Below are 24,780 nucleotides of genomic sequence, written 5' to 3'. Positions count from 1 at the left end.
AGGGGAAAAGCAGTGGCCAAGACCACTCAACATGGCTTGTCAGTTAAAGGAAAAAAAAAAAACAAACACACACACACACACTCACGCACACACACAAAAAAACAAAACAAAAAAAACAAGAACCCAATATTTTTTAACAGTACACTCAATCTACAACAAACACAAATTCAGAATTATTTTACAATGCTTCCTTTCTTAATACAAAAGATGCCCATCTTGGGTGTGTGTGTGTGTGTGTATATATATATATATATATATACACACACACACACACACACACACACATATATATATATTTTATTTTCAGTGGTTTACTGTTGACTTATTTTTAAATATATTAGTGTTACTACATGCAACTGTTTCCTGTATTTAACAGCCTTTTATTTACCTTCCTGTTTCTAGCTTCCACCTACCAAAAGCTTCTGGTTGGTAGGCAGACAGGTGCCTTATTCTCTGTGAAATTGAATGCAACGGTTTTAAACACTGGCCAGAAAATGTTTGATTGCCATTTCAACACATGGAAATAGTTACATTGATGCCTAAATTGCCATTTTCTGCAAAAAGCTGTGCAATGCTGGTGTCAAAGACTAGGCAGTCACTATTCATAATGGCTGTTGCAATTCCCTCATGAATAGATCGAGGAGTGGCTTCCCAAGTCAATCGCCGCCTATGACCATTTAGCTCAAGTCGATAAGCAAAATTTTCAGCTTGCTTGCGTGTTCCTATCAGCTGTACAATTGCAAAGAATTGCTGGTGACCATCGTATTTTTCCTGTTTCTCCAAGACTAACATGAAGTGAAAGCCAAAACAGGACTGCATCATCACCCAGTCAACAGCACCAGGAAGATTAATGTCTGTAGCAAGGAAAACTATATCCTCTCCCTGTAGGGTTGTAATAGACTTATGCTGATGCATCAGATGCGGCATTACAGCATCCAAAGAGCCTTGCCATTTACAGGAAGCACCAGGGCACGGACAGGAATAAGGCCTAAACTCACAGAGCTCTTCGTGGTCTGCTTTTTCTGTGTGTGGCAGAGTTATTTCACATCCAGAAGAGGCATATTTACAAGGGAAAAGTACTGAATTGGCCACCTTCTCCATAGCCAAGTTGCGAATGGATCCCAACGGGCCCCGGCATGTTGGACAACACGTGAGCTTTGGGCGACAGTTGCTACAAACAAGATGGCCACTCTGACACTGAAGAATGGGTGGTAACACATAGTCAAAGCAGACCGGACACTCAAAAAGACTCGCCAAGTCATTGTTGGACGCAGTTGTGCCAGTCAGGGCAGGTACCCTCTGGGATGGTGTACACTTTGAGGTTCCAGTAGGTAATGCTGTTGCAGTCTGACGGCTCATTTCTGTAATAAAAAACATAAATAAAAATAAAAGGAGGCAGGAGAAAAATAATTACAACGATAACTTGTTTTATATAAATAATGTTTACATGCCAGAAATACTTAAGTTTCATGCAGAATTTACTGTAAGCAAAAAGGAAAACGGTTTAAAAAAACATAAATTACTTGAAGTATGTGCATTGTACACTGGATAAAATCTCTTTTCAAAATGTTCCAGAGCACATTTAGAATTCCTTTTCTCTAAAAATAATGTTAAAAAAAATCATCCTTGGATGGAATAAATGCTAAAATAGAAACTGGACCATAACAACTAAGGAACACTGTACAAGTAGTTTAAGTTCAATACAATCAACTGAATTCCTCCTCCCTCTCTGTGTTCACCTGCCCTACTCATTCTATTTCTTCCTCATTCTTAAGGCAGCTGTTGATAGCTCCAGTGAGTTATATACGTGATCCAAAGGACCACCAGGGCACTCTGATTAACTCCTCCTAATGGTGAACAGTTATCTGCTCTAGAGGTGTATTTGGGAAAGGGAAGGGGTTACAAGGGGAAGGGTCTACTGCCATTCCATCATCCGTCTGCATGGAATGTTAACACCAGCTAGGTATTAACCTTGTTTCCTACTGATCTGTGCCCCCTTCAAAAGTGAGCAAGTATGGAGGAGAAATGGAGGGCCATCCTCAAATAAAAGATTTGAGTCTGGTATTCAAAGAAAGTAAACCATTCTACTCTACTTCCATTCTACAATATAAATCAGGTATAATTTACAAAGCAGGAAAGTCAGGAAAAGATAAATAAAGAATAAGATAAAAAGCATCAGAGAGACTCACACAACATTGGGGGTGAGGGATAGAGCCAACAGGTAAAGAACTCCTTGTACCCTAGAGTTCACCAGTGTTGCTGAAGCATTCATCAGTACAGTGATAAACATTATTTAATAAATGCCATCTGGAAGAAATGATCAACAATATTAACTAACTTGTTAAGCTAAATGAAAGATAAAACAAGCCACCTTTTCCCAGAAATCTACCTTTGCTAGGATATAGTGGGCCGCTTTCTTGGGGGTGACAAAAAAATCAGTCTACTGATGTCCTAAGAGTATACTCCCAATAACCATAAGCCATATTTCTACAAATTAAACTCCTCAAATTTAATGTTTTCTCAATTATAATTGTTACTGTTGGAAAGAATTTAACTTCGAAAAATAATGCTGTTATCAATGTGACCACATAAATGCAATTTGGCTTCTATTACTCATAGATTGCTCAAGGATGGACACCTTAAATAGGGACTGAGAGTGAAAGAAAAACAAAAAAACGCCAAAACAGATCAATTCCACTGTCACTAAAGGTATATTCTAAAGTACAAGGGGAAACAAAAGTACCACAGAATTCTTTCATAATGTGGCTCATCACATGGATTTAGGACAACAGGAATCAACTCTCATCACTGAAGCCCTCTATAACCCCGGTATTCCAGCCCAACAAAAGCACTATAAAGGAACTCTGCTGTAATCCAGTTTCCCCTGAGGAGATTCTTTGTGCATATGATGATCCATGCATTTTGTTTTAGGTCACTAGTAAAACAATGGGCTTATCAGCATTGCCAAAATATCCTGTATGTTTATTTCATGGTCCATTTTATGCTGCTCATTTAAGAGAGCAACATAATAACTGGGAAGTGGTTCCTTGGACACAAAATAATCTAAGCCACCAATGCCTTTCAAATCACTAAACCAAAACAGCTAGTCACACGTCGAGAGGCAGTAAACTCAGTTTGTATTCAACATAATGTAACTATTAAGCAAGAAAAGTATTACTGTTTTAATTTCTTGACCGAGCAAAATAGTTATACATTTATCATCAATAGTTCTGGCTCATGTTACAGTGTACATTATTATTTTTCCAACATTGTAGAAAGCACAACTTAAATTCCTATTCAAAGTGTGAAAACAAGCAAAATGTGGCGTCTACTTCTTGTGAATGGAAGTATTACGGGATAGCAGCTACTAAAGCTTCCCAAAGCTCGGAAGGTGGAACCCAGCTCCATCTTCAAAGAGAGAAAGAGCCCCAACCCACACACAGCCCTGCAGTAGGAACCAAGGACTCAAGTGTCTGGACAACTCTGCAGGAGTCATGACATAACCTGAAGTTTGATTTAAATTGAGAAAAGTACACAGCTGACCAAAGGAAACATCACTGCCAGCTCAATTATGGTGCAGCCATTCCCTGATCCATTTAGATTCCACTGGCTCACACAACTTTCCCATTTCACAGTTTAAGCAACCCAGTCTCTTAATGGCAGTACCTTTTCTCTTCTTTGTCCCAGATGCTGGTAAACAAGTAAGCAAGACGCCCCTTCCAGGAGTACAGAAAAGGTAAGGGAGGCTTCCCCGTCATGAGAAGCCAGGCAGCTCATAGCCTTTCCCCCAGAAGTAAAGACGACTTGCAACAGAGGGCCGTCCTGGACACCTTTTGTTCCTAAACATGTCCCGGGTCAAGTTTTCAAGAAGGGAAGGCACGTGCCCTGCTCCATACACTGCATTCAATACTCCTCAGAAGCACTGGCTACAGAGGCAGAGAACTGAAGCCCCCATCCTGTCTCAAGAGGAGCCGACCACACCTCCCCATGAGCTCAAATTCGCCTGCGTCTCCAAAAATGGGAGCCATTGCCGAGCTGTCCTCTGCTGGGCCCTAAACCTTCGTCTGTCTGTCTCGGAAGTCTATCTTCCCCAAATTCATCGGCTAGGCTCCAGCCACCTCGGTGAAGGACAAGACTGTAGGGTGCGTGGAAGCGACCGGACGAGGAGTTGCGGTCTCGGTGCCAGCTCGAGCTACTGCTGCAGGGTCCAGCCCGCAGCTGGGAGGGCCCGCTCCACGCAGAGTTTCAGACTGTGCTGTGCTCAGGGCGGCGGCTGCCTCTGAGGGCGAAGGGCGGGGCGGCGCACGGGGCGGGGGGGGGGGGGGGGGGGGGGGGGCGGGGGGCGGGGATTAAGGCTCCACCCCACTCAGCCTAGGGCGGTTCTAAAGCAAGCAGCGCGCGACTCCCACCAGCCACCCAGCCGGAATAAACCCGAGATCCCCGCGAACCTGGCGACACTGCACACGCCACAGCATTTCCACCAGCTTACAAGTAGGTAGAAACACTCCGTTTCTGTAGGCCCAAACAGTCAGATATAGGCAATTTCGGTTGGTTTCGGCTGGTTTCAACCCAAGATCTGCACAGAATATATGGGAAATCCGTGGCCAGACAAGCACTCTTCTCTGCAGTACACTCTCTCGGTTAACCGTGAGAACGCTAGATTTTTATACAGTAAAAACATTCTCCCTACTTCGTTCAATAACTATTTATCGGGCGTCAACTACCTTATTTCCTCAATTGTAACTCACTTCCCCATTTTCACCGCACCTTGTTTTAAACTCCCCCTTCTCCCTTCGAGAAGACTTCGCAGTGAGAGTAGTAAACACACATAACCATATTAAACTCCTGCTTCAACCTTCAAATTGAGATTTTATTCTCTTCCCACTCTAGGAAAGCCAACTTAAACGGCCTTATTAAACAGAGTAGCTTGTTTTGTTTTTAAACAAGCATTACCCTTGCCCCAATAAAGTCCAGGGCCTCAGATTTGCATTGCGTCAGCTCAGGCATTCAGAGGTTTAACCTGTCATTACATCATGCTTAGGGCAGCCTTTAAAGGCAGCAAGAGCTGGTAGTGGGGAGTGAACCCTATGCTGCAAATTGTAGATTGCCCATTTTCAGCATAAAATCTTAACTCTAATCACTTACCCACCCTATATAGTGTGTTCAGTCACCTCAACCTCATTTTGATATTAGGAATAGAAATATAATTGAAAATAGTCTGTTCACTGACAAATATAAATTACTATTACCTAGGTTTTTATTTTCTAATACATATTCATTCTATTCAACAGTTAAGTCTCAGGTTTCTACAGCAGGAGACTTAAAATGTTTTAGGCAGGAAAAACTCCAAACAGAATTAAGACAGAGTCTAAATGTGTAAAACAAATAAAAGGGATGACAGATTTCTCAAGCCAAAGAAAAATTTTTTCCCAAACTTCCAAAGGACCTATACAGATCCTTACAACACTATCTGAAAGCCATTAATATATGGACAAACCTCGCAACAAGTGAGTCAGGACAGTAAAAATGTGAGTGTTCTGGAGCCATCTACACTTGGATTCAAACCCAGTCTTCACCACCCGCTCAGCTGTAAAACTGGGACAATATTTCCAGCCTTGCATGGCTTTTGTCTGGATTAAGGGAGACGGGTAAGTTATATATATCATAGGTGGTACATATTCCAAAATATGTACGTACTCACACAATTCCAAAAGTTAACTTGTTTTGCCTGAGGTCATCAATTAGTTAGAGACATAGAACTTGTGGGTTCCAGATATATACTCTAAAAGATGCCTTTAGCTTGTAAGGTTATCAAAAATGTATACCAAAGATCAACTGCCATTTAACTAATTTTTAGCACAATACAGAATTTCTCCACTAGGTAAAACATTTATTTAAACTGGTTTTACGAGGGAAAATTTCACAAAAACTACATTACACTAAGACAAGCCCATAGAATCCAAAGTTAGCAAAAATCCAAAATTTACCAAGAGTGCACTATTACCTACCCTTTCTAAAATAAAGCCTACATCTCAGGCCCCGTTTGGTATAAAGTTTAAACAGATTTTAATTTAGATAAAAACATTTTAGAATCAGCCTTTAATGTTGCCTTAGTAATTTCAGAGTATTTAATCGTTGCTTTGCCACATTCACAAACTTATGACAGAAGTAGTCTTAAACTTTTATTCTCAATTTCATGGGGGAAACTTTGTTTCCTATTATAAATTATAAATGACTGATGAAGAATTTCTCTGATTAAAATGAATACACAACAATGTTGTGCTTTTCACTTTCTTGCCTTTTACTAAAGTTACTGCGGCCTGCAAATAATGGCCCCCCTCAAAGATGTCCACATCCTAATGGTTTGTCTACCTCAGACGAAATTAAAACTAAGGCAAGTCTCCTTAAAATTCAACAGCTTAAAATGCCAAAAGTTAAAAATCAAACTTTGTTATAAAACCATAATGCCAAGAAAAAAATTAAGCAATCTATTTTTAGTTTCCAGAACTGCACCAAAGTAATAGGAATTTTAAAAAATTATACAAAGTATTTTCCTAAAAGCTCTATTTTCCTGAAGATAATTCAGAAGACGTTGTAGCCACAGAATCAGAGTTATGTGTCCAGTAAGAGGGATGATCTGAAGTGGGGAAAGCCCAGGACAAAAGACCTGATAGAAGACCTGTAAAACCAGAAGTCTGAACAAAGGTGATGACAGTAAACGGAGAGGAAAATGCAAACCATAACTTAAATGTGTAAAGCAAAGTACATTTGCTTTTTAATGCCTAACACTGTATTTTGAGGCTTCTACACCTGGTAAAAAAAAAAAACATATACTTAACCAGAACCCATTAGGCACTATGCTAGATACCAAACTGTAATAATGGATGAAATGCGAAGTAGAAGTGAGATGCCTGTGACACATCTAAGAGATGGAACTCTCATACTCTGCTGGTGGGAATGCAAAATAGTATCACCATATCCTGTCACTGAAGAAAGTCCTATTGGAAAGCATGATTCTACATCCTAATTTTATTTTACTAGCTATTATCCTTATTATTTTTATTTCACATTGAATCTATATTAACATCAAGAATAAAAGTATTAACATCTCCCAAAACAAGGCAGGTCATTTAATGTGCTAATAGTGAAACTTTCCCTTTCCCACCTGCCAGGATAAAGACTGTACTAAACTTCAAAACTTTTGTCAAAACAATCATTTAAACCTAACTGCAAACATTCTGATTTCATTTCTCACAACTATATCATAAGACAAATACCCATCTTTTTCTTCCCCTTGAATCCTTAATTATGATTCATTTTTTGGTATGGCCATAGTACCTCAAAGAAGTTTTCAGAAAGGGCATGTAAGCAATTAAGTCTCAGTCTTAACAATCTGAAGCTCTCGCACAAGCTTAGAATTCTAGTTCACACCCTTTACCCCTAGAACTACATAAATTCTGCTGTCTTCTGACATGTAACTATGTAGATGAAAAATCTAATGTCATTTTTATTTTCATTCATTTGCAGGTAACCTTTTTTACCCTGACAGGTAGCTTCTAAGACTCTTATCTTTGGAAGAAATTTTCATCAAAACATCTAGATACATGCCATCAGCACTTGCCAAACACGAGGTGAGTATTTTCAATCCCAAGACTCAAGTCTTTTACCTTTGTGGACCTTTCTTCTAATTGTTCTTCGACTCTTACCATTACTCAGTTCTTTTCTTCACATAATCCTGAGACTGACTCTCCTGGATCTATCTTCAAGTCACTTATATATTTTTTTCTCATAATTCCAATCTTTGTTTTGCACTGCATTCCAAGAGAACTCATTAAATTCTAATTCATAAATTTGGTTTTGCTAAAGTTACCTATCTCTTGGTATGCTAAAGAATTTAATTATGTAGATCCTCAATTTCCAACAAGGGAACAGAGAGTTTGATGGCAGGAACGGCTACTTCCCCTTCCTTTCCCTTAAGTTGGAATGGCCACATAAATTCATACTGCATTGCTCTTGTACTTCCTTAACCCCTCTATTAAAGTTTTCATGTCCCTCATTGGAGCTTCATTGTTGGTTGGTTTCATTCTTACTGCTATAACCTAAATGGTTCCAGGGTCAGCAAGTTAAATACTGAGGCAGAGGAGGGACTTTCCTCCATTCTCACTAAAACAGCTGCCCCAAATATTTATTAATAAGCATACTTATGTACCAGGTATTGTCCTCAATGAGCTTCCAGGTTAAGCATTTACCCCCTGCATTATAGACAGGAAAATAGATTTCAAAATAAATATTTCAGATCACAGAACTACTTTAAGAAAAAAGAAAAAAAAAGGAAGTTGGAGCTATCTATCGAGGAGGACTTAGAAGAGGTGACAAATGGCATCCTAGGCAAACAGACATTATGAAAAATTTTAGACTTGGAAAAGATCTTAACCAGCTCTCTCATTTTCAGAAGAGAAAAATGATACAGAGAAGTTAACTTGCTAGATGTCGTATAAAGTAGGTCAGTGTTCTAATCTGGGCAATATGTTATAATTTCCTAGATCCTTTCAAAGCAGATATGCTTTGGATATTTTCTAATTCAACTTGAAAAATTAACCTTTTCTGAATTTAAGTTTAATAAGATTCAACTGTCTTGCTTTCGCTCCCAACACAAGAGAGATCCAATGTAGCCAGGAGAGATTAAAAAAAAAAAGATGGGAGATAAAACCTGAAAAAATAAGAGTTACCTTACGTCAGCTCCTTAGAGGGGCCTTTCCCGATCACTTTATTTCTAAAGGCCAGATCACCCTTCTTACTGTCTTCATATTATCTCTTGCCATATGAAATTCTCTTACTAAATAACTTACTTATTGTCTGTCTTCTGCCCGTCTCTCTCTCCACAATACCAGCTTTTCACTGATAACAGCAATTCTCAAACTTTTTTGGTACCAGGAACCCTTTACACCAGTAACTGGCAAACTACAGCTACAGATCACTTGCCTGTTTTTGTAAGTAGTTTTACTGGAACATAGTTAAGCCCATTCATTTACATATTATCTGTGACTGCTTTCAAGGATGGAGTTAAATAAAAAGTTGATCCTATGACTCCTAAAGCTAAACCTATCTGGCCATTTAAGAAAAAAATGTCTTTACTGCTTTAAACTTTTAAAAAATTATTGAGGACCCCAAAAGAGCATTTTGTCAATGTGGTTTATATGTATTAATATTTACAATATTAGAAATTCAAGCCAAGAACTTTAAAAATATTTGTTAAAATTACCATCACATTTTTTACAAAACAATTAAAAATCTATTACATAAAATGTTTATGAAAAATAACTATCTTCCATAATAGGGAGAAGAGTGTTTATGTTTTACATTTTTTGCAAATCTTTTTAATATCTGATGCAATAAAAAATACTGTTGGATATTTAATATCTGCTTCTGCAATTAATCTGTGAAGATACCACATGTCATGTAGCCTCTGGGAACCTCACTTTACTCTCATGTCTCATTATTGTGAAAAAAAGTTTTGACCCTCAAAGGGTATTGAGAACTCCCAGGATCCCTGAACCACTAACTTCTGGTTCAAGAGCTCTGTACTACAATATAAACTTCATCAGCATAGACCTTGTTTATTTTGCTCACGCTTCTATCTCCAGCACCTAGGACAGTACCCAGCCCAGACCAGGTACTCAAATATTTCTGGAAGGAATGAATAAATCAAGTACAACAGTATGAAAGATTCCAAATAAAAGAAATAGCATGTATACAACCACAACTCACTCATCCCTGATGACCCCTAAGGTAGAATATATCTGTTACTTGCTATAACATTAAAGAGAGTGAATTCACAACTAAGATTTAAAATTCACTTTAAATAACACTATTTTACAACACACTATGCTTATCTTTGACAAAGGAGCAAAAGGCAACACAATGAAGAGAGTCTTCAACAATTGGTGCTGGAACAGCTGAGTATCCACATGCAAAAAAAAAGGAATCTAGACACAAATCTTACACCTTTCACAAAAATTAACTCAAATGGATCACAGATCTAAACGTAAAATACAAAACTATAAAACTCCTAGAAGATAACAACACAGGAGAAGATCTAGATGACCTTGGGTTTGGCAATGACTTTTCAGAAACACCAAAGGCATGAACCAGGAAAGAATCAATTGATAAGCTGGACTTGATTAAAAGTAAAAATGTCTGCTCTGCAACAGTCAGGAGAATGCGAAGACAAACCAAAGATTGGGAGAAAATGTTTGTAAAAGACATATCTGATAAAGGACTATATTATCCAAAATACAGCACAGAACTCTTAAAACTCAACAAGAAAGCGAACATGCCAATTAAAAAACGGGCAAAAGACCTTAACAGACACCTCACCTCATCAGATATACAGATGGCAAAGGAGCATATGAAAAGGTGCTCCACATCATTTGTCATCAGAGAAATACAAATTAAAACAAAAATAAGGTATCACCACACACCTTTTAGAATGGCAAAATCCAGAACACTGACAACAGCAAATGCTGGTGGACATGTGGAGCAACGGGAACTCTCATTCATTGCTGGTGGAAATGCAAAATGGTACAGCCACTTGGAAGGCAGTTTATTCAAAACTAAACGTATTCTTACCATAAGATCCAGCAATCATGCTCCCCGGTATTTACCCAAAGGAGCTGGAAACTTATGTCCACACAAAAACCTGCACATAGATGTTTACAGCAGCTTTATTCATAATTCCCAAGACGTGGCAGCAACTAAGATGTCTTCCTATAGTGAAGAGGTAAACTGTGATACATTCATACAATGGAATATAATTCAGAAATTTTAAAAAATGAGCTATCAAGCCACAAAAACATATGAAGGAAACAAATATATACTGCTAAGTGAAAGAAGCCAGTCTGAAAAGGCTACATACTGTATGATTCCAACTATATGACATGCTGGAAAAGGCAAAGCTATGGAGGCAGTAAAGATCAGTATTTGCCAGAGACTGGGCAGGGAGGGGATGAAGAGGTGGATCACAAAGGATTTTTAGGGCAGTGAAACTATCCTGTATGCTACAGTTGTGGGTACATATCATTATACATTTGTCAGAACTCATATAATATATAGCACTAAGAGAGAACCATTAATGTAAACCATGGACTTTGGGTGATAATGATGGGGCAGGGTGAATACAAGAAATCTCTGTATCTTCTGTTCACTTCTGCTGTGAATCTAAAACTGCTCTAAAAAAATAAAGTCTGTTTTAAAAAATAATAACAACACTATATGGTGAAGTAAATCATTTTATCACCACAAACACAGTCTAAAAAATTGAATATATTTTCATACCAATTCTCTAAGTTTTCAAAACATTTGTTTGTGACATCACAGTTCCATAAACCCATTCATTCCTAGGTAGTAGTTTCATTTTTTAGTAATGCACCACTGGTAACCTACCTTAAGAATATACCTATGCATATACCTATATTAATTACTTTGATATTGGGCAAAACTACAATATCCTGGGTCTCAAGTTGCTCATTTGTGAAACAATAAAACTAACAACAAGATTTTTGGACTTTAACTGAGATCAAGTATGTGGGAACATTTGGTATATTATTAACAACACACTCAGTGATGTTTACAGAGCCATACTAGGAACCCTGCAAGGAATCACTAAATTAAAAAGACCCAGATTAGGGCTTCCCTGGTGGCGCAGTGGTTGAGAGTCCGCCTGCCAATGCAGGGGACACAGGTTCGTGCCCCGGTCTGGGAGGATCCCACGTGCCGCGGAGCGGCTGGGCCCGTGAGCCATGGCCGCTGAGCCTGCGCGTCCGGAGCCTGTGCTCCGCAACGGGAGAGGCCACAGCAGTGAGAGGCCCGCGTACCGCAAAAAAAAAAAAAAAAAAAAGACCCAGATTATACAGGATTTTACTGAAAACTGTTGTTTCAACGTACTGTGTTCATTTTCATAACCTCAACTTGGGACTGTCGGAAACATGATAAAGATAACAGAGTTTGCTATGAAAGAAGCTTCAAACTGAGCATCTACCAACCTGTAAGGCTTCATGTCAGCAGCTTCATATACAGTCTTTATTTAAGACTCATAAAGAAGGGTGTATCTCCATTTTGCAGATAAGGAAATTGAAGATCAGAAAAATTAAGAAGTAATAAGAACAGAGCCAGACTGCTTCATTCCTGAATCTTATTTTCTTTCAAATAACTCTAAAAAAAAGTATGTATAATCTTCTCACTCTGGCACAGAATATTCAACTTAGCATCCAACTAATCTTCAATGTTTATAAAAATTGACCAAAAAAAAAAAGTCCCCTAAATTCTTTAAGTTAAAACTGTAGTCATAGCAAGTAAGTTGCTTTTTGAAATTTTTTGTATCAAAGTGGTATAATCTAACAGCCATTAAACCATTAGACATTAAATCAAAGCAAAGAATCGAGAAGAGAGGTAAGAGCAGAGAAATATATAAGAAGCAGGGGACTTCCCTGGCGGTCCAGTGGTTAAGACTCCACACTTCCACTGCACGGGGTGCAGGTTCAATCCCTGGTTGGGGAACTAAGATCCCACATGCCACATGGTGCGGCCAAAAAAAAAAAAAAAAAAAAAGAGTAAAAGAGTAAAAGAAGCAGGAAGAGGGTCAAAAATAGGCTCTCAACTTTTTTATGTCCTACCACATATCACTAAATAGAATTTTGGGGAATTCACTTGAAATTACTGAAACCATGTCAGTCATGATTACAACACAGTCACTACTGCGATATAACCAAAGCTCACAGTGTCTAGATAAAAGCAGCCAAATACTATTCACTTAGTTACATGTCCAAGTTTGAATACAACTGTTCACTACCCTGATTATGTTTTATATTCTCTTAGGATGTAAAATTGTCACACATTCCAGTAGATCTTTGCTCTTTTGCTCCATCTTGATGTTAAGCTATGCTTTTTAAATCTTCCTCATAAAATATCTTGTACCCAGTTCTGCAATGTAACATTCATCTTCCCATTTTTCCTGACAAATAACGATAAGTAAATACACACATAAATACAGAGAACAAAAATTTTAAGCATATCTAAATTGGTAGTAACCTATGAAGAGCTGGTGATAACTAAGCTAAACAGAAAAGAACACATTGCTTGAGACGAAGAAATTAAAGAAATGAGGTAAAAAGTCACACCAGAGTCTTAATATCAATACACTGATATTGATAGCTCTTTACTACTACTACAGAAAAATAATGGAATTTATAGGGGGAAATGCCATATTAAAAAATTCATGGAGCCTTATTCAAAAGAAATTATATTCCTTTGAAGGAGTTATAATCTGTGTCTTCATAAGCATCGCATCTGAAATTCTAACCAAATCATTTTAGTTATTTCAAATAAGGATATAACACACGAATTAACTTAGACTCTAATTTTCCTCAAACTAAGATTCTGTTCTCGGGGTGGGTGCCACATTTCTCTACAAAAATTTGTTTTATTTTCCTGTGTTTAATAATCTAAAAAACAGCATTAGCACATTCTGAATCATCTGAATCCACCTGTTAGCCATGTAAATGAATGTTCCTATTTACATTTATGGTCACACTAGCTCCAAGTTGGTACTACAGTACTCTAATTATGGGAGGCTAAAGAGAAATACAGAGGGGGACCTAATATATAAATGATGCATTTGTGTGAAGTGAAGCCCAAATGACATCATGGTTTTCACTGAAGCACTTACACATTGGTAAGAAAATGCATCATCTGGTGACCACAACATATGGGATAATTTTGGTGTGCTCAACTCAAAAAGAACTTACAGCATAATAGTCAATTCCATAACTCATGTTGTTTCAAGACTTCAATTTAGCAGGCAGTATTCAATACTTTCATAATTAGTATAATTTGAATTTTACTGGTTTTGTAGTTTTGTTTGTATTTAATTTGTAAGTTTTGAGCTGTCACCAACATCTGACAGATTTGATCAGATCACTGGCTCCTGCCTGGTAGTGATTCCTGCTCTTCTCCCCAAAGTCTTGAATTTGGGAGTTGTCCATGGCCCACTTTTCTTCACTTTGGTGATCTCATTCACTCTTGTATTTTTAAAATTCCACTGATACTGCCACGGACTTCAAGATTTTTATATCCAAAAACCCTCCAGATGTGTCTTAAACCCCAGATGTGTACACCCTCCTAGACATTCCTACAGCGGGGTGGCCAAAACTGAACTCCTTACCTTCTCCCAGACTACTCAACCAATAGCCTTCCCCTCACTTGATGGAAACTCCATGCTTCCAGATACTCAGTCCAAAAGCCTTAAGCCTTCATGTCATCCTTGATTCTTCTCTACACATCCTGTATCTAAAACCACCAGGAAATCTTACTGTACCTCCTTGAAAACTATATCCAGAATCCAACCACTCCTCACTACCTCTACTACTATTATATAGTCTATGCCTCATTATCTCTCAACTGGATTACTGCAATATCCTTCTAACCAGTCTCCTTGCTTCCACCCTTGTTTCCCACCCCACCCGCGGATTCCAAGCACAGCAATCAAAAAAATCCATTAAAATCTCCCATGTGCAGGTAATAGATAAATCCTACAACAGCCTATAAGGCCCTACACAATATGATGATGTGTCCCATTACTCTTTTGACTTTATCTCCTACCTCTTTCTCCCTCACTCACTGTACTAGCCTCCTTGTTCCATAAGGCTAGGTTGCTCCTTTGGGCCTCTACCTTAAAATACTTTTCTCAGGGACACCCATATGACTAACTCTTTCACCTTCTTCTAATCTTTGCTTGCATATTACCTTCTCAATGAGGCCTACCCTGTTCCCTCTATTTAAAACAGTGCCCAGCACTGTGCCCACTGACCCCTCCTCCTAATCCTTGTCCATTCTACCTCTCTTCCTCTTCCCTTCCCCTCCTCCATTTCTATTCTGTTGTTGTCAGTAAAATGGATGACCTTCTATCAGGCTATACAATTTACTTATTATGTTTGTTGTTGTAGCCCCCCTCACCACCTGGAAAACGGGAATCTGTCTGGTTCAATGATGTGTCCCAAACATTTAAAACAATGCCTGACACACAGTACAGGTTCAATAAATATTTGTTAGATGAATAAATAAATTAGAAGGCAAAAGAGCTTTGGACTTTTGAGCAGTAATATCCAAAGCTAGATGCAACAGAGCAATACTTTTTAAAATCCACAAAGAAAATGATTAATTAACATTCTAGAAATTCTGTGCCCAACCAAATCATCCTAAAAGTATTGAGGGCAGAATAACAATGCAAGGTTTCAAAACATTATTTACATCCCCTAGATCATGGAGAGGAGTAGGGGCAGGGAGTTTTTCTTTAAAAAATAAGCCTAGTGAAATATTTGATTTTTAATTATTGTACATGTAAAACTCTTTAGACTAAAAGAAAAAGAAATTCAAAAACTTGATGTGAGAACTGTCACAAACTGCATGCATTACTTAAAAAATTATAAATTTGTTTTCAAAGATTTGATTCCAAGTATTACATAAGATGTGCAGAAACAGACTTTCCTACACTGTTGGAAATGTCCACTGTGAAGGCTTCTAATAAGATTTGGCAGCTTGTTTCAAAATATAAAGTTTGAATACTCTTTGACCCAGTAGTTTCTCTTCCAAGAGTCTATCCAATGATTTACACATTGGCAAAGCTGTATACATATGGATGCCTACAGCAGTCCTGTTTGTAAGAGCAAATAAACTGAAAACAGCCCTAGCTTAAGAAAGTGATTAAATTATGGTCCATACAACAGAACACGATGCTGCCTTTTTTTTCTTTTAAAAAAGATAGACTCATAACTACTAACATATAAGAATCAAACTGTTTAAACAGGTGGAGAAAAAAAACAAGCCCACAGGATATATTACAATCCCATTTATGTTAAAAGAGAAAAAAAGAATTAAGTAAATATGGACATTGACATAGCTGTCTATTTTTATATATGTACTCATGTGTGTACATACCATGTAATGGGACAGAAAAGAAACCAGAAGGGCATCCGAATTGCAGAATGTGGTTTAAAGACTTAAGGTAAGGGTTTAGAGAAGGGGGAAAGGAGGTCAAGTTTAGAACCAGAAATCACAGAGAACAGAGATGGGACCACCTAACTACAAGTACACAAAATATCAAGAACAGAAGAATATAGACCATAAGCACAAACTTCATCATTTGGAATTATGCAGTTCAAACATGTATAGTTACTGACAAGTGGTAATCATTAATGGGAAAATATCTACAAGGATTTAAGTCAGATCAAAGAAACGGACTTTAAAATGTCTATGGCTGTCTCAAAAAAATGTGGAACACACAGACTAGAAACTACACCAAAATGTCTACAATGGTTACTTTTCAATTATCACATTATGAACAATCATGAGGAAGGTGGGGGCTGCATTTCTGTATGCATTTCTCAAATGTTCCATAAAACATTTATATTACTTTGGTGATTAATAATAATTAAATTTTAGTGCATATTTTGTGTCCCCACACTTTCCTGCTAATGAATTGCTAGTGACTTCATACACAAATTTAAACACTGAGAGATCAAGAGTTGATTTTGCCTACTGCATTCTTTTTTTCTTAGTTTTTTCCTTAAAATGCCTCAAATAGATGAATACTTACTTATAGGGAAAAAATTATTTAAAAAACAGCTTATTCACATTTTTTAAAACCCACATATTTCAAATATGTATATATTTTAGTTTATACTTATAAAAAATACCTAAATTTAGCATTTTAAAAGTTAATTCTAAGACAAAATTTATCTGCTCACCTCTCCAAGCAAAATCAAAAGAACACAGTCTACAGAGATTAACTCAGAACTATCTGTATTAACAAGATATCCGAAGCTGTCCCTAACAAAACTAAATCAGGGACTCTGACAAAACAAAAACAAACAAAAAAGCCACAACTCAACTTCAGCTGAGTTCAAAGGAGCTAAAAGGTAAAACACAAAGGGGGAAAAAGCAAGTTTTTAACAATTAGATTACTTCATTTAAACCAAAAATTGAAGTAAAAAATGTAGTGTACAGTGTACTTAATTTCACTGTATCAACCATTACTACCTAAGCCTGTCAACATGACAATAATAACTATAACAAGTACAGTATAATACTTCCTATAAAATTCAAGACTGGCATTAAATTTTTCTAATTTTCTAAGAGACTATTTCTCACTGGCAATATCTGCTTTATAAATATAAATTAGTTCTCCAAAGATTTTTCCTCCACTTCTCTTTCTAGTTCCATGTGCTCCCAATCCCCTACTATTCAAAATAAAATCAAAAGCCACAAGTAAGTTCAACATGACTGGCCAACCTCAAACCTAATAAAAGGTCTTTGCCAATATCATTTTGGTCACTGTGGCTCAAACCTAGAGAATAAATTGACCCCCAAATGGACTGTATTATCTATTGATATATCATTCAGTCTAGAGTTCCTGAAGATTTACACACACACACACACACACACACACACACACACACCCAAAAATCAAAATAAAAGTAACAGGACACATGGGAGCTGGTCATGATAGTGTGTGAAAATGCATCAAGCTGTATCCTTAATATTTGAGCACTTTTCTATATGTAGTTATCCTACACTTCATCAAAAAAGTTTACACTGGCGGTGGGGGGGGGGGAAGTAACACTATTGCTCTAGGTATTCTAGAATCTCCTGAGAACAATAAGTATCAGGTGTCATAGCTGGTAACACATCACAGAATCTCTTCTCTCCTCCCCTCTGCTCAGTTTCTCAATATATGTCTCTCTACTATGTCTTTAACCCACCATAGTACAGTAATCACTAACTATAAATACTCAACCGATGGCTTCACCCATACTTCGTTTAGAAAATACAACAGAAGCCATCAAATGCTGACTTACCACTTCCTTTTCCTCCCCTTAGAATGGAAGAAGTGACCCAGGCCCTTGGGCAGTGTCCTGTCACCTTCTCAGACTTCATACTCCTTCTATTATCCCTTTCTCACATCAATGTCTCCCTCTTTTTCTACTGGACCATTTCCTAACACCCGAACATGCTCTACTATCTCCCATCTGGCTTCTGTGATATTCCTTCTGCCTCACTGGATCATTCTGGATGTCTCATAGATATCTTAAATCCAACATATCAGAACTTTGAGTTTATTTGCTATCCTTCCATTTTCTGAGTTTTATTGCTATTTGTACCACCACCCCCCGCCCCCTCTAGTTTTTCCATTCTTGGTAAATAGCACCATGATCCACACAATTACTCATGCCAGAAACAACCTAATTCCTTCCTTCCCTCACCTCTCATATCTAATCCATCAGCAAGCCCTGTTAATTCTGTCCCCAAAATACATCTCAAATCCATCCACTTCTCTTCATCTTCACAGCCACCACCTTAATCCAGGTTATAATCAACTACGGTACTTCCTGATCAAAGAAATGGCCTTCTAACCAATTATTCTCCAAACAGCTAAAGCAATCTTAAAAGTTAAAAGCAGATTATGTTACTAATTTAATTAAAATCTTTTGATGCCTTCTCAGTACACTTAAATTCACATTCCTTACTTTGACTCTGCAGGATCTGATCCTTGCCTATCTCTCGCCCTCATCCATTTGCTCCAGAAACACTCTCTTCTCTCAGTTCCTGGAACAGTCCATGTTCACTCCTGCTAAGGGCCTTCACCTCCGCTGCTCCTTCAATCTGAGATGTTCTCCCTTCTCTCCTTCAAAGGACTAGCTCCTTATCCTTTTAAGGTAGCTTGAATATCACCACTTCTCACAGCAAGTCTCCCTCCCACCACTACTCTTTACTCCTTTACAGTACATATCACAATTTGTAATTCTTTTCTCCCTTACTAGAATGTAAGTGGTAATAGAGAAATTAAATAACTAATTTTTAAAATTATTTAAGCACTTTCTCTGTGTTAAGTAATGTGCTTTTAAATGCAAGTGTCCCTGCTTTTAGGCAGTGTCTCTGCTCTCATTGAGCTTAAAATCATAAACACACTAGTAAGTGATAGAGGCAAGAGACACATCCAGATCTGGCTCTTAACCACTGAGCTACACTGCTACTCTAGCTTTAGGACATAGAGCAAGGAGCAGCAATATGCTTCATAGCTGTTCACATGCTAGTGGAAACTAAGGCTTGGAGAGGTTAAGTCATGTGCCCAAAGTAGCGAGAGATCAAGTACAATCATGAGCAAAGGCACAGAGGTGTTTAAGTGTGGTGAATGTTCAAGAAACAAAAAGAATCCAGTTTAACCAGATATGGCAAAGAAGAAATGCTGGAGGATAAGGCTAGAAGAGCATAATTGAACACTGAGAAGGTATCAGTCATTCAATAAATATTTACTGAGCACCAACTACATGCCAGCAACAGTGCTAAACTCTAGACCAACAAGGGTGATCAAGGCAAAGTCCTCATAGAGACTGCGGTCTATACCTGCGGAAGCAAAGTAGTAGAGAAAAATCATAGCTCAGGAGGATATGGTTTTAGTAGGGCCAAGCAGAAAGTGCTATGGGAACACGGAAAGATGACATCCAATTCAAGGTGGGGAGATCCAGGAAGAGTGCCTCAGCTAAGTGATGTCTAGGCTGAGATTACAGAGCTTACTTAGTTGGAAGACAAAATATGGTGCACACAGGCACTTGCAAGTACACAGTTGAAAATGACAGGAAAGTAACAAAAGCCAGCTCCAGAAGGGTCTGTGTACTTACTATCTCTATGTCAAGGAACTTGGGACTTTACACTGAAGGCCTTAAGTCACCTATGTTAGAAAGCTCCCTTAAATGGCAGTGGGAAAAACTGAAGGGAGGAGGCAGAGACCAAAAGCAGATAGACACTTAGAAAGTAAAAGAGAAGGACTGAACGTACATGTGAAAATGAGTGAGAGACAGAAGCAACACCAGATTTGAGATAACCAGACAGTAGAAAACTCAGGGCTCTATGACTCACTGGATACAGAGGATGACAGCCTTGTATGGTTGGAAACAAAGGTTTTAGTTTTAGACACATAAATTTGAAGTACCTTGGTATGTGAAAGTGGAAAATGACGTGCAGGGAAAGACACAGTCAAAACAATGAGAAGACATGTTAAAAAAAAAATGAGAAGACAAACCACAGACTGGGAAAAAATGTTTGCAAAAGACAATTTTGATAAAGGACTATTATCCAAAATGCAGCACAGAAATCTTAAAACTCAACAAGAAAGCGAACATGCCAATTAAAAAATGAGCAAAAGACCTTAACAGACACCTCGCCTCATCCGATACACAGATGGCAAAAGAGCACATGAAAAGGTGCTCCACATCATTTGTCATCAGGGAAACACAAATTAAAACAAAAATAAGGTATCACCACACACCTTTTAGAATGGCAAAATTCAGAACACTGACAACACCAAACGCTGGTGGGCATGTGGAGCAACGGGAACTCTCACTCATTGATGGTGGGAATGGAAAATGGTACAACCACTTGAAAGGCATTTTGGCAGTTTACTACAAAATTAAATATATTATTTCCATAAGATCCAGCAATCATACTCCTCGGTATTTACCCAAAGGAGCGGAAAACTTCTGTCCACACAAAAACGTGCACACAGATGTTTATAGCAGCTTTATTCATAACTGCCAAAACGTGGCAGCAACTAAGATGTCCTCTGGTAGGTGAGTAGATAAACAAACTGGTACATGCCCAACAATGGAATAATACTCAGCGCTAAAAAGAACTGAGCTATCAAGCTATGAAAAAACATGGAGGAAACTTAAATGCATATGACTAGCTGAAAGTAGCCAGTGTGAAAAGGGTACATACTGTATGATTCCAATTACATAATACTCTGGAAAGGACAAAACTATGGAGACAGTAAAAAGATTAGTGCTTGCCAGAAGTTAGGAAAGAGGAAGGGATGAATAGGTAGACCACAGAGGATTTTTAGGGCAGTGAAAACTATTCTGTGTGATACTATAATGGTGGGTACATATCATACATTTGTTAAAATTCATAATACACAACACCAAGAGTGAACCATAATGTAAACCATAACCTATGGGTAAGAATGTGTCAGTGTAGGTACATCAGTTGTAACAAATGTATCACTCTGATGGAAGATGTTGATAATGGAGGAGGTTATGGAGGAGTGGGGCAGAGTACACGGGAAATCTCTGAACCTTCTGTTCAATTTTGCTGTGAATCTAAAACTCCTCTAAAAAATAATCATAAAAAAAAATGACCTGCGAGCAAGAGAATACATGGGTCTAAGTTTCACAGCAAAGAAATCTGAGTGTCATACGAATACAGAAGTAGTAGGTCAGGAAACAAGTCTGTACTGAGTGTTAGGCACTGAGGATATAGGAATAAAAAACCGCAATCCCTGCCCTTTTGCAGCAGAAGCTCTAGTAACTATAGCCATGGAAAACCAGATGATTCAAAATGCATTAGAAGAATCTCTATTTAAAAGAAACCACTGGACTTCCCTGGTGGCGCAGTGGTTAAGAATCTGCACACTAACGCAGTGAACAAAGGTTCAAGCCCTGGTCCACGAAGATCTCACATGCTGCGGATCAACTAAGCCCGTGGGTCACAACTACTGAGCCCGCGAGCCACAACTACTGAGCCTGCATGCCACAACTATGAAGCCCCCGTGCTCCACAACGAGAAGCCCCCACTCGACGCAACTAGAGAAAGCCCACGCACAGCAATGAAGACTCAAAGCAGCCATAAATAAATAAAAGACTTGACCTTTAAAAAAATAAATTAAAAAAATAAAAGAAATAAAAGAAACCATTAAGGATGCTTTTTAGAGAGGAAAAATTTATACCCAGTTGCTGGTTTTTTTTTTGGGGCAGGGGAAGGAAGGGTAGGAAATCTGCGGTTTTCACATATTGATTTTGTTTGTAATGAGGTCTAGACCAAAAATAACCAAAATTTAAACATTTTTATAAGGTATGCATGGACATTCCATAATTATAACTGAAACTGTGTAACAGATCTCTTAAGCCAAGAAAAACCTTCAATCTCTAGAAATCAAGTAAATCAACTGCTTTAAAATACAATTTTAAGTGGTTGCTTTGCAAAGTTACTAAACTTACTTTGTTACCGTCCTTATGTAAGACCTGTTTTCAAAACACTGTATAAGCTGAAAATAAAATCCTATTCTTCATATTATGTCATTGTTGCCATAGCTAGATATTTCTTTTGTAACTCCAATTAACTGTAGCCTAATATTCTTTTTAATTACAGATACTAAAGAATATTGCTCTACAACAATTTTGTAAGACTTTCCCAAAGCTTATCGGGAGAACACATTACACTGAATTGAATTAAATTTCTGAATTTGTAGTTTGTGTAATACTTATCTTGAAAAGTTCCATATCTATCAATTATACTTCAGCTTAAAATATTATTAAATGTTACTAAATTATGCTGGAACGGTGTCAAGAGGGGTCAGGTACAGCAAGTCTATAATATATCTAAAGAAAATATTTTGGCAAAGCCAACTTCAGGGTTGCAACTAATTATTCCAGATCACAAAAATCTGTATCTTTAATTTCCAGAACAAAAAATTACATAATTTATATACTCCTTTTTAGGTCAAAATCTACTTGTCACGAAGTTCTCCTAACAGCTAATTAACATCCTCTCCTCTCCAATTTGAGCCAATATCTGCCTGATAAAATTACCAGACCATTACATTTATCACCATACTACACTCTGCTCTTCAGTAATGTCCAAAATAGATGGTGACACCACAGACACCTAACACTCAAAGAGACTCACTGTTCCACTCTTCCAAGTTAGTTAAGTCCTCAAAAGCAAACTGACCCATGAATTTCATTTTTTAAATTCCAGACCACACAAGACCTACCCAAATGTCTTACTATAGAAATTTCCCAATGCCATCATCTCCAAATGCCTGGACATTTACCACCTAAACCTCTTGTTTTCATTTTTAAGAAGTAACAAAATGCACTAAAAGAAAAACCCAAGCACTAATGATTTATAATGTAATTTCACATATTCTGGCCTATGCAGTTCCAACATATCCAACATGCCAAGATAATCTCACAAATTCAGTGATTAAACAACAGCCTTAGCAGTAAACATTTATTGAGCACTTAACCATGGGCTTGCCACTGCTCTAAGCCCTAAGCTCTTCGCCTACTATCATCTCATCAATTCTCCCAACAGTCCTACGAGGTAGGTACTGTCATTACCCCTATTTTGCAGATAAGGAAAATGAGGCACAGAGGTTAAGCATCTTGCCCAAGGTCACAAACCGGTGGGGCAGGGCTGGAACCAAAGCAGGCAGTCTGACTTCAGAGTCGTGCTCCCAACGTTCAACTGATGCAAAGAGTTAAAAATTTACCCTTGACAGCCCCTTATCAAGAAATGGTAAATGTTCAACTGCTAGAAACCGTCAGTCCGATCACTGTCCTATATCCGTGCTCATGGCTTCTACGACTTTGACAAATCAGCTACACCATCTGATTTTCCAAACACACAAACTGGACTTCTCTAGATGTCAGAGCAAACAAATTCTGAATCTTTCCAGGCACAGGAAAAGAAAAACCTACGCAACGCTGTGGCCCAGATTATCCACATTCCTAAATTATAAATCTGGGAGAGTCGAGAAAGGCCCCCAAACTACCCGACAAATGAAGCCTAGGAAAAGCAAGGTTTACAATAAAAAGCTGGAGCTTCCCTGGCAAGACGCTCACGCGATCTCCTCTCTAACGACATAAACAAGGGAGGAGGCTGCATTCTTCCCACCGCACAATGAAGGCTCGGGCCGGAGCGAGAGGAAGAACGCAGCACAATCGGGGACGGCCGCTCCCGGGGTCGGGGGCAGGCAGGGAAGGCCAAGGACGGCCGAGTCGCCCGGTCCTGCCCCCGGACCGGTGCGGGGAGGGGCCCGAGAGAAGGGCTGGCCACTGCCCGCACTCAGCTGACCTCCGCCATGTTGGCCGCACACCCCGGGACCCTTCACAACAAAGACCGGCACCCGGGAGCAGGGCGCGCCGGGCGCCTCCCCCGGCCGGGCCCGCCTCCCGGGCGCGCGGGGGCCGGGCCGGGCGGCGAGGAGGCCCTTCCCCGCCCTCGCCCGGCCGCTCGGGGCAGACCCCCGGCGCGGGCCTGCGGGGCTCGGGGCGCCGGGGGCGGGGGCGAGCCGGCTCGCGGCGCGGGGAAGGGCCGGGCAGAGGAGGGGAGGGGCGGGGGGCGGCGCTCGGCCCGGCGGCCGGGCAGCCGGGCTCCGGCCGAGACAAAGGCGTCCAGCGCCGGGGGCTGCCCGCGCCCCCGCCCGGGCGGCGCGACCCGGCCCGGCCGCCCTTCCCGCCCGCCGCCATTACCGGGCCTGGGAGTTCTCCTCCCGCAGAGCCCCTCGCGACCAGCTCCTCCCTCCAGGCCGGGCCCCACTTACCTGTGGGCGGAGAGCGCGCCTCGGACCCCGGTCCTGGCTCAAACGCGCTCCGTCGCCGCCGCCAACCCCGGCCACCGCGGGCAGCGCCACCGCCTCTTCCCCGTGCCGACACCGACGGGACACCCCGGGCCGCCGCCGCCGCCGCTCGAGAGCGCGCCCCGCAACGGCCGCCCCGGTTACCCCCTGGCCGCCGCCGCCGTTTCGCGCGTCCTCGAGCCCGCCGCGCGCTCCCGCTAAATACCACACACTGCGGCGGCCGCCATGAGGAGGCGCGGCCCCGCGCGCCGGCGGCCCGGAGAGGGCGGGGCTTCCCGCGGGCGCGCAGGCGCAGAGGCTCTTGCGCGGCG

General features: G+C 39.7%; 1 protein-coding gene across 6 annotated transcripts; it reads right to left on the bottom strand.

Moving 5' to 3' along the window:
- Positions 1-22: 22 nt before the first annotated feature.
- Positions 23-24,721, bottom strand: SIAH1 (siah E3 ubiquitin protein ligase 1). 6 transcript variants are annotated; one of them, XM_079906589.1, is made up of 3 exons: positions 3,667-4,309; positions 2,190-2,307; positions 23-1,361 (listed from the first exon to the last, which is right to left on the bottom strand). In XM_079906589.1, exon 3 carries the CDS (start codon positions 1,357-1,359, stop codon positions 511-513), a length of 849 nt encoding a protein of 282 aa, XP_079762715.1. In that variant the 5' UTR covers positions 1,360-1,361; positions 2,190-2,307; positions 3,667-4,309; the 3' UTR covers positions 23-510. The 6 variants fall into 6 exon arrangements, with proteins under 6 accessions (XP_079762715.1, XP_079762718.1, XP_079762717.1 ...); XM_079906592.1 differs by lacking the exons at positions 2,190-2,307; positions 3,667-4,309 and adding an exon at positions 24,434-24,721; XM_079906591.1 differs by lacking the exons at positions 2,190-2,307; positions 3,667-4,309 and adding an exon at positions 18,579-18,708.
- Between the last annotated feature and the right edge of the window lie 59 nt (positions 24,722-24,780).

Source organism: Stenella coeruleoalba, assembly GCF_951394435.1.
Source record: "Stenella coeruleoalba genome assembly, chromosome: 20".
In the NCBI taxonomy this organism is placed as follows: domain Eukaryota; kingdom Metazoa; phylum Chordata; class Mammalia; order Artiodactyla; family Delphinidae; genus Stenella; species Stenella coeruleoalba.
Note: the sequence above shows the minus strand (reverse complement) of the source record. Positions and strands in the feature narration are given on the sequence as shown.